This window comes from Chiloscyllium plagiosum, chromosome 10 (assembly GCF_004010195.1).
Source record: "Chiloscyllium plagiosum isolate BGI_BamShark_2017 chromosome 10, ASM401019v2, whole genome shotgun sequence".
Taxonomy (NCBI): domain Eukaryota; kingdom Metazoa; phylum Chordata; class Chondrichthyes; order Orectolobiformes; family Hemiscylliidae; genus Chiloscyllium; species Chiloscyllium plagiosum.
This window is the reverse complement of record NC_057719.1, coordinates 59349654-59363107: the sequence shown is the minus strand read 5'-3', so window position 1 is coordinate 59363107 and position 13454 is coordinate 59349654. Positions and strand designations below refer to the sequence as shown.

The 13454-nt window shown below is 39.1% G+C and overlaps 1 protein-coding gene across 2 annotated transcripts in view; it reads left to right on the top strand.

The window, feature by feature from the left end:
* Window positions 1-13454, top strand: part of sec23a (Sec23 homolog A, coat complex II component) — a 91574-nt gene that overhangs the window by 13467 nt on the left and 64653 nt on the right. For both annotated transcript variants that reach the window (XM_043697863.1, XM_043697864.1), the window contains exons 4-6: window positions 3811-3897; window positions 6542-6778; window positions 13362-13441. In XM_043697863.1, the coding sequence (XP_043553798.1) occupies window positions 3811-3897; window positions 6542-6778; window positions 13362-13441 (404 nt within the window). The remainder of the gene's footprint in view (window positions 1-3810; window positions 3898-6541; window positions 6779-13361; window positions 13442-13454) is intronic.

The window sequence follows — 13454 nt, the reverse complement described above, 5'->3', positions numbered from 1 at the left end:
GAATAGGAACAGGTGTACATTGTTTAGTCCTTTGACCCTGTTCTGCAATAAAACCCAATCATGAATGATCTTTGCCCTAACTCCATTTATCCCTTCATCTCAGATTTAGAATTAACTGTGATCTAGCATTGCTTCTGTTATCTTTTGTGTGTAAAAGCATTTTGTTATCTGGCCCCGAAAACATGTGGCTCCATGTTATATATTATGACCATTTTTAGTCTGAGAGTTGCTGATCAGTGGCTGTAATTTCTGCATATTGATTTCCCTTAATTTCTTGAAAATTTGGATCAAATCACTTGTCAGTCATTTGAATTCTTGCAATTACAATTCTAGGTTGTCACTTCTCTTAATTTTACCATTGGAAGACTAACTACATTTTGATCTATGCTGTACTCATCCCAAGGCAAACAGGTCCTGCTTAAGGTTTTGTACCCAGAAATACACTCCTGGTTGAAGTGTAGTCTAACTAGGACTTTGTAAAGTGGGAGCATATATCTTGCCCTTGTATTCTATTCCTGTAGATATAAAAATCAATATGGCATGAACATTTTTGTTTATTTTCTGTACCAGTTCATGACATTTTATAATCTTTGTTCAAGGTTCCTCAGTTTCTTTGAACCTCCACTGTTTCTATCTTAGTACCATTTAGAAATTACTTCCTTCTGTTCTTTTTCACTCACGGTTGGAAGACCTCATTTTCTGAGATTTAAGTCTTTTTGCCCCAGTTTTGTCAATCATTTAATTAATTAATATATTTGTTGTTTTCTGCTTCAGCCTAAATTCCTTACAATGATATTTTATCTTGTCATGTGACTTTCCACTTTATTATCATCATCAATAATTCATGTTGTGATAGCTGAAGACCCAATACACATCTTTTTGGGCCACCATTAGTCATACCCTATGAATTCGAATAGCTGCTCATTTTCTTAACCTTGTCTCTTAGAATTTGGCCAGTCTCTTCTGAGGATGCTTATCCAGTGCTTTTGTAAACCTGTATGATATTGCATTTATTTTTGCTATTTTAGTTGACTCTTCTCAAAATCAATTCAGATTCATCAGATACAGCATTGCTTTTTCAAATCCATCTTTAGTTGGAAAATTTTAAGGTGTTTCAGTTACATAGCTTTAATTATAGACTCTAGTAATTTCCTGACAACCCGATGTTAGGGTAGCTGGTCTGGAGTTCCTTGTTCTCCTATTTCCACAAATTGTGAAATGAAGAGTATTCTAATCCACAGGAAAGGTCCCAAAATTGGCAACTTTGGAAGTGATATAGGCTTTTGCACTGTTCACACCTACTTCCTAAAAAAAAACCTTCAATAGAACTTATCTGGTCCTGTAGTTTTGTTATGGTCTGTATCACACTGGAATCTTTTCTTTGTACACCTCCTACTGGTTGGATTTTATTTAACCCATGAATTGATTTAACAGTTTGCTGTTTTCTTGTCTCATCCCATTAAAGTCAGTCTCATGTAAATTTCAGGTCTTAGCTTTTCAAACATTACATTAAAATCTTCATGTTATGATTGCTAATCAAAAAGGAAGTCCCGATACAGGTATTCTGGGATAGCACACATTTCAAGAGTGCAATTTGGCTATAACGTGGCTGAAGAATTAGGCAATGGTATTTTGGAGAACACTTACCTCTGTTGACAATAGCGCGATTCCAGTGGAGATCGGTTTGCACATTTTGTGATGTGCGCGCTGAAATCTGCCCATCATTTTGCGCATGCCCCGATGTTCTTGTCCACACCGAAGTCTCTGTGCTATTCTATGCATGCATGATGTCAGTGCTGTTCTTTGTGCTATTCTGCACATGCACTGATGTCAACTGCCGACAGAACAGTTTTCTGTGAGAAGTACTGTACAGAGAGCATTTTTAAAATGTGCTCAGTTAAATTTCCTTTTGTCTCGTTAATAAATATGATTTCAACCTTCATTCAGGCAGTGGTATATCTTGTGTTAGGCTTTTAGGTGATTTTTGGGCGATTAGTGAGTGATATTTCTTTCTGGTCTGCCCCAACCCCACTTTTCCCATGGACCCCTTTATTTCTATTAAGCAAGGTTTCACTGGTATGCAAGTACGAGATTCTAGGAGAACTACCTGTATTTTTACAGCAGTCTTCACGATTACCACATATTTCAAAACACTCTATAGCTGATGGTGCTTTGATGTACTGAAACGTAGTCAGTGTTGTAATGTAGGAAATGTCAATTGCCCATTTTCCTATTTCTTTGGATATTTTAGAACTCTGGGTTCTTTCATGTCCACCTGAGAGGGTGGGATGGACCACCGTTTAATATCTCATTTGTAAGCCAGCATCTTAAACTGTACTGTTTTCTCACATTAGTACACTGCAGTGCAGTGGAAGAATATTTGTGGCTCTGAAATCACAATGGTACTTAATGAGCTATGGCTGACACAACATGCATCCACGTTAACATAGCATTTGTTAACTAAATATGGCTTATTGCTGAATCTAATTGGAATGTCTCCTTGTTGACTGACTGTAGGACACATTGTAGCAGGAAACTATCTGAGACAGACTTAACAGATTCACTACCTTTTAAATTGATAGTCTTGTCTTCATTTGTATGGAAATTAAATCCCTTCATTAAAACCACGAGCCTTTGTTACATGCTTATGTAGTTTTTGTTTTATGCAATTTCCCAGTTCCGAGCTGCTACTAGGGGCCTATGTATCACTCTTAAATGATCATCTGCTTCTTGATTATGTCCTTAAAGTTTCCTCATTCTACTTGCCTCTCATTACATTCCCTTTCGTATAGGTGTGGTTTCATCTTTAATGATTGAGCTTGCTCCTTCCATTTCTATCATTTTTTCTTTACCTTTTCACTGTATGTCTAATAACTTAGTATGTTTAATTTGCAGTCCTGACCATTTTAGGCATGGTTTAGCGATGGCTACCATGACATACCTCCCATTTGAAGCTGTATTTGATCAATTTCTTCCTTTGTACTCCAGTCACCTTTAGAATCACCCATGTGCCATAACCTGTCATTCCACTCGAATGTTTTTAATATTTAATATATTTAATACATCTAGTTTAATTATGTTGCAATTATTAGTTTTTAAACTTTACTCTTTTCCCCTTTTTGTTTGGTTTTAAATATTATTTATACTAATATTTCCACTTAAACTTTTACTGTCCACAAATTGGCAGCACGGTGGCTCAGTGTTTAGCACAGCTGCCTCGCAGTGCCAGGGACTCAGATTCAATTCCAGGCGACAGTCTGCATGGAGTTTGCACATTCTCCATGTGTCTTGCGTGGGTTTCCTCCACGTGCTCCGGTTTCCCCCCCTCAGTCACGAAGATGTGCAGGTCAGCTGAATTGACCAGGCTAAATTGCCCATAGTGATAGGGGCATTAGTAGAGAGAGAGAGGGATTAGGTCTGGGTGGGTTATTCTTTGCAAGGTTGGTATGGACTTGTTGGGCCGAAGGACCTGTTTCCACACTGTAGGGAATCTAAAACAAATCATCTCCTCCCATCCTGTTACTCAGTTGAAGACATTGTACCTATTACCAGGACCCGCGTCGCAGCCCAATTTGAGTGGAATCCATCCAGTATTTCAGTCTCTTCCTCTCCCAGTGCTGGTGCGTCTACCCTACCACTCATTCAACAATGTGTTCATCTTTCTAATCTGCTTATCCTCTTGCCTGTTTGCAGTATCTTCGATTGGGTCAAGTACTAGGAATAAAACAAGTATTTTGTATGCAAGAGAAAGTAATTTTCATCTGTGGTTTCAACTTGCCTCTTTTGATGTTTTTTTTTACTTCGAAACAGTTTCCTCCTTCCTATTCTGGGATATCTGAGATGAACCAACCCGCAGAACTTTTACCGCAGTTTTCTACAATTGAATATGTAGTCCAGGTAGGACGGTTGAACTCCATTTTTACTCGACTTTTGGTTATTGTACTGGTAGCAAGTGATTGAAATTAAATACCAGTGAAAAAATAAAACCAATCTCATTAATGCAAAAAGTTAACTTGTTCTGCTGTATCTTTAATTTCTGTTTTCTAATATTAAATTTGAGTTTTGCTTTCACTTTTATATGCACATCTTTAGAGATTTAATAGATTCGCGGTTTAGAATAGCTTAAGCAGAACTATTTAAGAGCTCTTATCTTTTTCGATATAATTGAACTTTACAATGCCAGTGTTGTACAAGTGGTCTGAGGTAATCCTGTTCAGATCAATTTGCTGCATAATTTACACTTTGGACTTTATTTCTTTTACTGCTGACAACATAAAAGTCCAGGAGAGGTGAGAACCAGCCTCAGCCAGTTTTAACAGCAAGACCGCATTAATATATCACTGGCTAACTTCCTTATCACAAAGGCCAAGAAGCTGTTGCTTTGCTCAAATTCAGAGAATGGTCAGAAGCAAATATCCCAAAGGAGACTCTTGGTCATATTGGGTGGAGAAGACATGGCGATGATTGAAATCGAGCGAAAGTGCAATCTTATATGACCTTGCCTACAAAGAATATGTTTTGCTGTTCCTGAGTCAACACTAAACATGCCCCCAACTGAAAAAAAACATCTAAGGAAGAATAGTAGCTGTGTATAGTCAAATAGAAACTAGCTGCCGGGGGCAGGTGATTTTGATGTCTGCAATTTAAAGTTTCATGTCTGTTATGTAGGAATGAAATTTGGTTCCGCCCAGTCAAAAGTTGTTAAAATTGACGAGGCAGGGGAATGTCTGTAGCAAGAAACATGTCATTGTCATTAGCAGCTGTTCAATGTCAGTGTGAAGAGAATCAAAGGACAGGCTGAAAAATCTAGGTAGGTAGAAGAAATAACCTGAAAAATAAAGGAAGGAAAATATTTTAGAGATACAGTAGGAGGAGCTGTCATAAAAAGCTATAGCAATTACAACATAACGTGTAAACCTAAGTAAAGCAAAACCCAAAACTTCAGAGATTTGAATTTCAGTTGCTGACCTCAAGTAAACACACAGTAATTCAAGAAACCTCTTGACTTCATTGAAAATGAAACCTGTAAATATCTAGACAATATTTGATGCACATTAACAAGAGGGAAAAATACTATTTGACATCATCTTCACCAATCTGATTGTTGCAGATGCATCTGTCTATGATGGTGTTGGTAGGTGTAACCATCATACAGTCCTTTGTGGAAACTAAGTCCCATCTACAAATCCAGGATACCCACACTTGTTGAGTGGCAATATCACCCTGATAAATGGGATATATTTCAAATGTGTATAGCATCAAACCTAGGCAACCACAAGGCACTGGGCCATCAGTCAAATAAACTCTTGGCTTGGCATTATCACGTTTTGGAGTTTAAAGTTTCATGTCTGTTATGTAGAAATGGAATTTGGTTGGCTCCAGTTTCTAATATTGCCATCAAGATGGGAGATTGTAATAAAGAATGCAGGATCCTTGAACACCACCAAGCATACCTAAAAACAAGGTGTCAAAGAATAAGTGATCCTATATCCAACATGTCGGATCTGAACTTTTCGGTCTTACCACGTTAACTGTTCACTACCATTCACCACTTAAACAGCTAACAGGAGTAGAGGCTGCACAAATGTCCCCATCTTTAATGATGTGGAGCCGAGTGCATTAATGCAAAAGAAAAGGATGAAATGCTGAGTGGGTAATCCACCTTGGCCTTCTTTGCTTGATTAGCACCCTATCCCCTCCACTTTTACCATTATCCCCTTCACCACTAATGCACAGTGGCAGTGGTATGTACGGTCTAGAAGATGCATTACCTTGACTCATCAAGGTACCTCTGATAGCACCTTCCAAACCTGTGATTTCCATCATTGCCATGTCTTCTCCCACCACTATAACTGGGATTCTCCTTCCAGGATATTTGCTTCAGACCATTCTCTACACTTGAGCAAAGCAACAGCTTCTTTGCCTTTTTGATCAGGAGGTTACCACCTATGAGGTCAAGGCCAGCAACTGTATGGAACATCATCACCTGCAAGATTCCCTTAAAACTGTACATTCCTTCACTGTCACTATGTTAAAACTCTGGAACTCCCTTCCTGACAGGCATCATGGATCGCATACATCCCAAGGGCTGCAGTGGTTCAGGAACCTCAGGACTGCTTATTCTGTGGCAAATAGGAATGGGCAATCAGTGCTAACCTATTCAGTGATGCATATATCCTATGAATTTAATTTTTAAAAATGCAGCTTTAAGAAAAGGATTTTAATTATTAATGGTGTAGAAATTTCAAGATCGTTGCAGAGTTGATTGTAATGATTACTCCAAATTAGCTGAGTTTATTTGGGGTTTCAAATTTTTATCTGGGCAGTATTGAAGAGAGCCCTGTTTATGGAAGAAAACATTTTGAACAAAGTCGTTTAATATGAGTTGTTGTCGATGTGTCCACAGCTTTTGAATTTTTTTTTAGTATGCATTCAAATACCAATGTACTTGTTGCATCGAGTGAATAATGCTAATAAGATGTTTTAGAAAAAATGCATGATTGAGCAAAGCTTGATTTTTTTTTTGTTGTTTCGTTCACAGCGTGGCCCTCAAATGCCTTTAATCTTCCTTTATGTTGTGGATACTTGTATGGAGGATGAAGATCTACAGGCCTTAAAAGAATCCATGCAAATGTCCTTGAGCCTTTTGCCACCTACAGCTTTGGTTGGTCTCATTACATTTGGCAGAATGGTGCAGGTTCATGAGCTTGGTTGTGAGGGTATTTCCAAGAGCTATGTCTTCAGAGGCACAAAAGACCTAACAGCAAAACAGCTTCAGGTAGGTTATATTGTTCATGTTGAAAACTTGAGATGCGCAATTAACTTTGAAGTATTTTCCTTGAAATGTTGAAAGAAGCTTTCAAACTAAGTGTCAAGATTTATTTTGAAATGAAAGTACAGGTGTTTAGTGTATTTTTTGCAGCAGATGTAATGGAAATATGTTCATCTTTTTATCTGCTGTAAATTTCATTCTGTTGAGCACGTTTGAAAAACACTTTTAGTCAACTCGTGGGCTTTGGTTAGTTTCTCTGTGAAATTTGACATACAAGTTGGAACTCTTTTTGAGCTTTGGTTTATAAACTTTTTAAGACATTTAAGCCATCTCCTATATATTAGTTCAAAAGTACTGCATCTTGTGCCCTCATTAGAGACATCCTTAATGGCAAAAAGTAAATTGGGAATTCCTTTCTCTCATTCATTAGGTTTCCTCATATGAAGCTCTAATCATGGCCTTTAAAGTCAGACGTCATACGACACTAGGCTTTCGTCCAACAGGGTGGCTCAGTGGTTAACACTAGTACCTCACTGCGCCAGGGACCTGGGTTCAATTCCCGCCTCGGGCGACTGTCTGTGTGGACTTTGCACATTCTCCCTGTGTCTGTGTGGGTTTACACCGGGTGCTCCAGTTTCCTCCCACAATCCAAAGATGTGCAGGTTAGGGTGGATTGGCCTTGCTAAATTGCCCGTAGTGTTCAGGGATGTATAGGTTAGGTGCATTAGTTAGAGGGAAATGTTGAGTTAAGAGGGGAATGAGTCTGGGTGGGATACTCTTCGGAGGGTTGGTGTGGACTTGTTGGGCTGAAGAACCTGTTTTCACACTGTCAGGATTCTGTGGTTTCTATGGATTTGTTTGAAATCAGAAGCTTTCAGAGCACTGCCCCTTCATTAAGTGAAGTGAAGAAAGACAAACAGGCACAGAATTTAGAATCAAAAGAGATCAAATGATTGTACGAGTGTGAGTGGAGTGTCAACAGGCTGAATGATACGTCTGTGCAGGTGATCAAGAATGTCAGACGGTGTGAGTAAAGTAGGCAAAAGTATTGAGGACTGCAGATGCTGGAGATCAGAGTCTAGATTAGAGTGGAGCTGGAAAAGCACAGCAGGTCAGCCAGTATCCAAGGAGCAGGAAAATCAATGTTTTGGGCTAAAGCCCTCCTTCAGGAATGAAGGCAGGGAGCCTCCAGGGTGGAGAGATAAATGGGAAGGAGGTGTGAGTAAAGTGTCAACAGCCGGATAACAAGTGAAGGGATGACTTATAATCTGATTAATTAAGGCAGAGTGATAATTACAAAAAAATTAAAAATAAGGTGGTGTTGGAGACTATTTAAATGACTGAAATGACATGATAGGTCTCATACTGCGGGTCTAACCGAAGTAACAAGTAATCCAAAACTGTACATACTAATTAAGGTAGAGACAACATAACAAATTATCAAGGTGATGGTGTCAAAGCAGGAAGGTAATTAAGATTTTATGAATACAGATCAGTGTGGTAGGGTTACATGTAGTGTGTGACATGAACCCAAGATCACAGTTGAGGCTGTCTTCGTGGATATAGAACTTAGCTATTAGTGCCTGCTCGACGATTCTGCATTAATGTATATATTGAAGGCCACCTTGGAGGACCCTTGCCTGAAGATCGGAGGCTGAATGTTCTTGTCTGCTGAAGTGTTCCTCAACAAGCTGGGCACATTCCTGTCTGGTGATTGTTGCGCAGTGTCCATTCATCCGTTTTTGTAGCATTTGCATGGTCTCACCAATGTATCATGCCTTGGGGCATCCTTGCCTGCAGCTGATGAGATAGACAGCATTGACCGAGTCACCTGAGTATCTGCCATGTATGCAGTAGGTCGTGTTCCCACGTATGATGGTTGTATCCATGTCGATGCAGTGTCATGTCTTGTAAAGGTTGCCCTAGCAGGGTTATGTGTTATTGTGATCAATGTTTTCCTGGAGACTGGGTAGTTTGCTGCAAACGATGGTCTGTTTAAGGTATGGCACTTGTTTGAAGGCGAGAAGTGGAGACGTAGGGATTATCTTGAGATGTCTGTCAACATTGATGACATGTTGAAAGCTGGGAAGAAAGTGGCATAGTTTCTCTGCTGTGGTGAAGTACTGGATGTCAAAGGGTACTCTATTGGTCGTGTCTTCTGAGGAGGTTGTTGCAGTTTTTTGCTGTGGCATGTCAGAACTGATCATTGAGTTCAGCATTGTATCCCATTTTTACGAGGGTGTCTTTTAGTATCTTGAGGCATCCATTGCATTCTCCCTTGTCTGAGCAGGACTTGTCCACTGGGGATGGCTTCTTTTAATATGTTTAGTAGGGAAGTTAGAGAAGTGAAGCATTGTGAGTTTATCTATGGGCTTGTGGTAGAATGAGGTACTGATTGTCTATCCTTGATGGAGATGCAATGATACTGATTCTAAAAAGTATCCATAGGAAGTCTGGTGGGATGAAACTTGTGGATATTGTTGCAGTCGTTTCAATGATTCCCTGCCATGAGTCCCAAGGAAGGAAATATCGTCAGTGTATCTGTGTTTAGCTTTGATTAGAGTTCCTGTGCAGCAAAGAAGTCTTGTTTGAACTTGTGCATGAAAATGATGGCATATTGGGCTGCAATGTTGGTCCCTATGGCTGTTCTGTGTGTCTGGATGAAGAACTGGTTGTCGAAGGTCAAGATGTTGTGGGCGAGGATGTAGTGGATGAATTACAGGATGGTGCCTGGAAATTGGCAGTTGTTGGTATTGAGTACCGAGGCTGTTGCAGCGATCCCATTGCCGTGGGGGATGCTGGTGTAGACTGCTAAAATGTCTACTGTGATGAGCAATGTTCCTAGTTCAACTGGTCCTTGGGTGCTGAGTTTCTCTAAGAAGTCTGTAGAGACGTGACAGAAGCTGGGGGTCCTTATACATTGGGTTTCCCTCGACTTAGCCAGAGAGGTTCTTACATAGGGTCCCATGGCCTGATATGATGGGATGTCCAGGTGTGTTGGCTTTATGTATCTTCAAAAGGCAGTAGAAGTCTCCTATGTGAGAAGATTGTGGGTTCAGAATGCTTAGGATACTCTGAAGGTCTTATCAGGCTGTTGAGTTAATGTGTGTGTTATTTAGTCAGATTAGCAGGTAGTGTTACTAGTTGTTCAGTTGGTATGTTTCTTTGCAGTAGTCCATTCTATTCTGCATGACGATGGCTCCTCCTTTGCTGGTTTGATGGCGATGTTGCGATTGATATTTAGAGCATAGATGAGCATTGCGTTATGATTGGGTGACATTTTGCGCTATCTTGTGAGCATATCTGATGAATCTGGCTTTAACACACCTCCTCCCCTTGAGCATACATGTCAAGCCTGGGGCAGCGGCCTTCTGGAGGAGTCTAATTTGACTCTTTCTTCTTTGGTCAGTGCACTACAGATCTCTGTCGCTTATTCCAGTTCATTGGTTGTCTCATTAGTCTTGCTGCTGACAACTTGAGGTTTGTTGAAGAATTCCTGGAGCTCTGCCTTAATTAATTGGATTATAGGCCATCCCTTCACTTATTAACACTTTACTCACACCATCTGACACTCTTGATCACTGCAGAGTTATAATTCCACATGTCGACACTCTACTCACGCCATTTGTATAATCTTTTGATCTCTGATTATAAATTCTGTGCCGATGTGTCTTCTCTTCATTTTGTCTGATGAAGCTGATGAAGCTCTGAAAAGCTTGTGATTTCAAATACACTGGTTGAACTATTACCTGGTGACTTCTGACTTTGTCCACCCCAGTCCAACATCACACCTCCACACCGTGGCCTTTAAAGTTTGATGCCAACTTTCCAATGTTATTTGAGATTGTGGATGATGAGTGGAAGATGTAAATTGTTTTATTTGCAAGCTGTTCAGTATTTCTTTAAATATTTGTGGCAAAACATGAATCTTAATCTGATTGCATTTCTTCAAGTAATCCATATTTTGTATAAAAACAAAACTGGACTAACGTTTTCGCTACTCTATTTGCTGTAATTTTCCCCAAAACTGGTGGGGGTTGAACAGAGTAGACCATGAAGTGGGCTGTTCAGTCGTGAAGAAAGCTTTTCTGCTCCTATTCCATGAGCAAAATGACCAAGTCAAACACAGGATGGCAAGGTGGCTCTGTGGTTAACACTGCTGCCTCACAGCACCAGGGACCAAGGTTTGATTCCAGCCTTGGCCAACTGTTTGTATGAAGTTCACACGTTCTCCCTGTGTCTGTGAGAGTTTCTGCTGGGTGCACCGGTTTTTTCCCACAATCCAAAGATATGCAGGTTAGATGGATTGGCCATGATAAATGTGGGGTTATATGGTCAGGTGGGGGCTGACTCTGGTGTGGGACGCTCTTTGGAGGTTTGGTGCAGGCTTGATGGTCCAAATGGTCTCTTTATGCACATAGAGATTTTATGATTCTATGAAATCTTGCCGAATTATCTGTACTTGTTAAAAAGATACTGTTTTCTACTCGAGATAAGGGTCCTGAGCTGTCTGTTAGGACCCTGCTAAATGGTTCTTCAAACAGTTGCAGCTTATTTCATAACTGGGTTTTCCCAATCTCCAAATATGTGGCATATCAAGCAAAATGTGGCCATACGGTTACATAATCAGTTCAATAATGTGTCAGCATTGTAGCAATTTTCCTAATATTAAGTCACTTGCTATTGGAATTTCTTGAGACACTTAAAAAGAATTGTTATGGTACTTAGCTGGAACTAACATGAAATTAACTGCTTCCTATTCCTCTTTGAAGTGGTTTCCATTTCTTCCTTAATACTGTCTTTTAAATAACAATTCACGTGTATTAATACTGATTCAATTTTTGACTATGCTGTTTGGTATAACCCTCAAATCGGGATCTATTGTTTGTTTTTCTGTTAAAGAAGATTGATGAAACATGTCAGCCTCCTTTTCTTTACCTTTATCCCTTTGACTCAATTTTTGAAAATTTAAATAAGTCAACTGAATATCCAAAAAAGTACCTTTTTTTAATATAGACCTTTTTCCTTTCTGTGTAATTCTACAGGCCTGAGGTCTAGTTGTGACATAGTCACAAAACAATCCAGGATGTTTTTCCTGCAGCATCTCCAAGTTTTTTTTGCTACATTGTACTGCTCCTTTTTCTACTGATTGTCCCACCAGCCTTTTTTGAGGCCAGTCTTTTGGAACCAGTTAGGTTATTCCCCAAAATAAAATCACTTCCTTCTGTAATGATTTGTACACTACTTCAATTTAAACCTCTCCATTTACCAAGTCACTCGTTAATCCAACTCAATATAATGGGACGTATTCGTAATCTTAATGTACATCTCCAATTAATATTTTCTTCTTCACTGACCCCTTTGAAAGATGCATTGTATCTGCAGACAGCATAACTGAGTGACTCGCTCCGGTGTTTCCTAATATCTGTTCTGATTTACCTATTTATTTAGAAACGTAAACAAATATTTCCACTTTTGAAACAAAATATTCATACTTTGTGGTCTGAGTCTCTTAGTAATCGAGAAATTTTTCTTGACTGCCCTGAAACATCTCCCTTCTTTGTAGGTTCTTGGGGAATTGCTCCACTTGAGTTACAGCTATATTTTCAATAACTGTTTCTTTTCCTGAGGCAACCTTTGCTGAAGATTCCTTAAGTGTTCCTATTACTCCATTCAGTTTCCTATTTTAACTTGCAATAATTGGCTTTATTATGTCAAGGCTTAGTACAATGGACTAATGTTATTTTCTTTGTCACTTTCAGATTCAGACCTTTCTACTATTATTATCGTCGTCATCATTGTCATCTTATGTCTAGATTCTAAACTTTTTCCTTGATTATTTTGGAATTAATCAGTTTGCTCCCTAAAACTAATACCTTTACATCCCCAGATTTTCCAGTTTCCTTCATGATTTCCATATAACCAATTCTCCATAAGTAACTGTGTAAAAGATACCAGTACTGCTGCTTCTTGAATCTTTGATATTTTATGCTCATCTAAATTATTCTTGAGGTTTGCTGAAATATGAATTTTGGAATTCGTCCATCATCATGATTTTGTTTACAATTTCATCCTTGTGACATTTTGCTTTTACTTCTAACTTCAATTGCCAGATCTTTCAGTGGAGCCTTAATCGAACATTTCAAATAATTAACTTAGGTTTTCTACTCCTAGAAATGTCTTAGTAAAATTTAAATCCATTTTGAAATCCACTTTGTGTATTATACTTCAAAATGACGCTCTGTTTTGTGGCCAGTACCTGCAAGTGCTTGTGCTCGTTTCTTTAAAGATTCACAGATCCTTCTTAAATTCAGTGAATTTTCATGTGCCATGAGCCCTCCACTTTGAATCCAGCTCAAAATAACACTGGAGAAGTCAGATTCCACCGTAAAAAACTTGAGGTTATTTTTGCTTTTAGTTACTGTGGTGGTTTGTCATTCAATAAATCGACACAAGGCTATAAATGTTCTTTAATCAAGGAACATTAGTTCTCCTCTACTGTAAACGATTTTGGTTGAGTCGAGGAATGGACAATAGATCTGGTTGCATGATTAAAGGCTTTAATTTGCATTGTCAATTTTGTTATTAGGACATGTTGGGCTTAAGTAAACCATTAGCCACCCAGGCAAGTCGTGGGCCTCAAGTTCAGCAACCACCACCGTCCAACAGGTAAACTTCCACT